Source organism: Leiobunum rupestre, chromosome 8, assembly GCF_980474605.1.
Source record: "Leiobunum rupestre chromosome 8, qqLeiRupe1.1.hap1, whole genome shotgun sequence".
Lineage (NCBI taxonomy): Eukaryota > Metazoa > Arthropoda > Arachnida > Opiliones > Sclerosomatidae > Leiobunum > Leiobunum rupestre.
The window spans coordinates 21,192,703-21,195,278 of record NC_143391.1 but is presented as its reverse complement, the minus strand read 5'-3'; the positions used below and the strand labels follow the sequence as shown (position 1 = coordinate 21,195,278).

Here is a 2,576-nt window from a genome sequence, read left to right as displayed (position 1 = left end):
GAGGGGACACGTGCACGCCCGGGGTATTTCCCTAAATTCCCTTTCTTTTCTTTCTATTGTCCATTCAACTTTCTCCCAATTTCCGCTCCCTTCCTCCCGAATCTATCTGTTTATGGTCTACTATCTTATTGAGTAAACAAATTGATTTTTTCCAGAAACATTTTTCTTGGCAATAAAACAAATTTCTAGAGATAAAGAAAATTCATAAATTCAAATATGGGGCCTCTTAATTATAAATATGTGGCCCTTTTAATATAAATATGTGGCCCCTCTCAGAAATGCAGGGGGGCTAAAGCTCACTTCAGCCCACCCTCGCGTCTTTTCCCAAAACCCTAATGGGTGGTAAAAACCGAGGCTTCAATTCTTCTTGGTACACCAAATACCAAATGCTCGAATATTCTGTAGCAACGATAAAGTTTATTGTTTTTGTTGTCGGCATTTTTTAGGTGGCAGAAATAAGGGATTTATTGAGGGGTTTTCGGACTGGAAAAATATGGCCAAAAAGTTCGAAGAACACTTTACTTCGACTAAATATTTACACCAACAGTCTTATAAAAAATATTCAGACTATTGGGAATCGAAATCTCGAGGCTCAATAGTATGTCAGGTTGATCAGCATCATAAAACAGACGTTGCTAGAAATAGAGATGTCTTAGCTGCTCAAGTGCAGATAATAGTACTGTGCGCCCAACAAGATATCTCTCTTCGGGGGCATAGGTCGGACGATGAAAATGGGAACAGGGGCAATTTTGTAGAACTTTTAGATTTATTAAAGAGAAATTGTCCCGACTTAAAAGCCAAGTGCGAAAGTATTCCAAATAATGCTAAATACGTACATAGCACTGTCCAAAATGAGCTGATTAACCTTAGTGGAAATTTTGTTAGGCGAATGATGGTAAAGGAGCATAATGAATCAGGTGGTTTCTTTTCCGTAATTGCCGATGGGACTAGAGATAATGCGGGAGTAGAACAGCTGAGTGTTTGTATTAGGTATACTAGAAAGGAAATTGGTGTAGTAGAGCGATTTTTAGCATACACAGATTTGCATAAGTTCGACTCTGAAAGCATCAGCATGGCTATAATTACCCTTTTGACGGAGAATGGACTGAAAATTGAAAATTGCGTTGCTCAGACTTATGATGGGGCCAGTGTAATGAGTGGGCACGTAAAAGGGGTGAGGGTTGAAATAGAGAAGGTAGTAGGTGGAAATTGTCCGTACGTCCATTGCTATGCCCATCGTTTAAATTTAGTTTTGGTTGAATGCTGCTCCAATATGGTCGCGTTTAGGGAATTACTCGGACTAGTTCAAGCGATCTATAATTTCCAAAGCAATTCAGTTATCAGGAGTAAATGTTTTGATAATTCTCAAAAAGAGGTGTGCTACGAAATAGTTCTTAAAATGCCGCAAAGCTGCGACACTAGGTGGTGGAGCAAAAAAAAAGGTCTTCATTCCTTCAGAAGTAGATTTGATTCTGTTCTATTAGCATTGGAGAACTTGGTAGAAAATGGTAAGCCCGAAGAAGCTGCCGAGTGTTGAGGGTACATATTGCAATTACAAAACTTCACTCACTTGATTTTGATTACGGCTTTATATGAAATATTAGGTATTACCAACTCCTTGTCGGAATATTTACAAAGTTCGAGAGTCGTTCTAACTGAAGCTATCACTATTTGCAAAGCTACCATAACTACCTTAGAGGAAGTAAGGAACCCCGAAAAATTCGACTTAATTTGGGAGGAAGCTTCTAAGTTAGCTGAATCCGTTTTTATCACGGTTCCCGATCGCAACACTGCACCTTTAGCTTTAAGAAAACGAAAAATAATCCCTAATCAAAGACTAAAGCATAGTGTGGTAACGTGTACAACAGGAAACCGAAACACTGAAGCAAATACCTTAAATGAACAGTTGAGATCCACTTACTACCAAATAATCGATAAATTTATATCAGAAATGAAAAACCAATTTTTAGAAAATAATAGCCTAATTAAAGGAATAACTGCGTCTGACCTCGACTCGGAAAACTTTCTCATAGAAAATGACGTCCTAGCCCACTGCCAAATATACACTCGCTTTAATTTCGACCTAGATTCATTGAAAGGTCAAATTAAAATAGCTAGAAATTTAATCAAATCGAAAAATTTGAAAAGCGTAACAGACTGTTATCACTATCTAATGACGATGGAAGGTGGCTTTCCCGACTTAGTTAAGTACTATAAAGTTATTCTGTGTATTCCCGTGGTGAATACTATTTCTGAAAGGAGTTTCAGTTCCTTGAATAGAATTGAAACAACAATGCGAGAGGATAGACTTTCCAACCTGGCCACATTATCCATTAATCGAGATTTATCGAATCATTTAAAAGAACATCCGATGTTAGTGGTTGATGAATTTGGGAAGAGCTCTAATCGCAGAGTGTCATTCATTGAGTAAAAAGACTTTAATATTTAAAATAAGAATTGGGGATATCTAAATGTTGGCTAAACTGGGGGACAAACGAAAAAAATAATTTAATTTTAGCTTCACATAATTTTGCAATAAGAAACACGGTGAAATCTTTCAAAACGGAGAGTTTAGT

The 2,576-nt window shown here is 37.3% G+C and overlaps 1 protein-coding gene across 1 annotated transcript; it reads left to right on the top strand.

Annotated features, from left to right (window-relative positions):
• The first annotated feature begins 493 nt into the window (after positions 1 to 493).
• LOC149932721 (zinc finger MYM-type protein 1-like) lies at positions 494 to 1,537 on the top strand. Its single transcript, XM_090157171.1, has one exon. It carries the CDS (start codon positions 494 to 496, stop codon positions 1,535 to 1,537), a length of 1,044 nt encoding a protein of 347 aa, XP_090013297.1.
• The last annotated feature ends 1,039 nt before the right edge of the window (positions 1,538 to 2,576 follow it).

What these genes read in the sequence shown, in the direction of transcription:
- LOC149932721 (XM_090157171.1), top strand. Translation starts at nt 494, where the DNA reads ATGGCCAAAAAGTTCGAAGAACACTTTACTTCGACTAAATATTTACAC.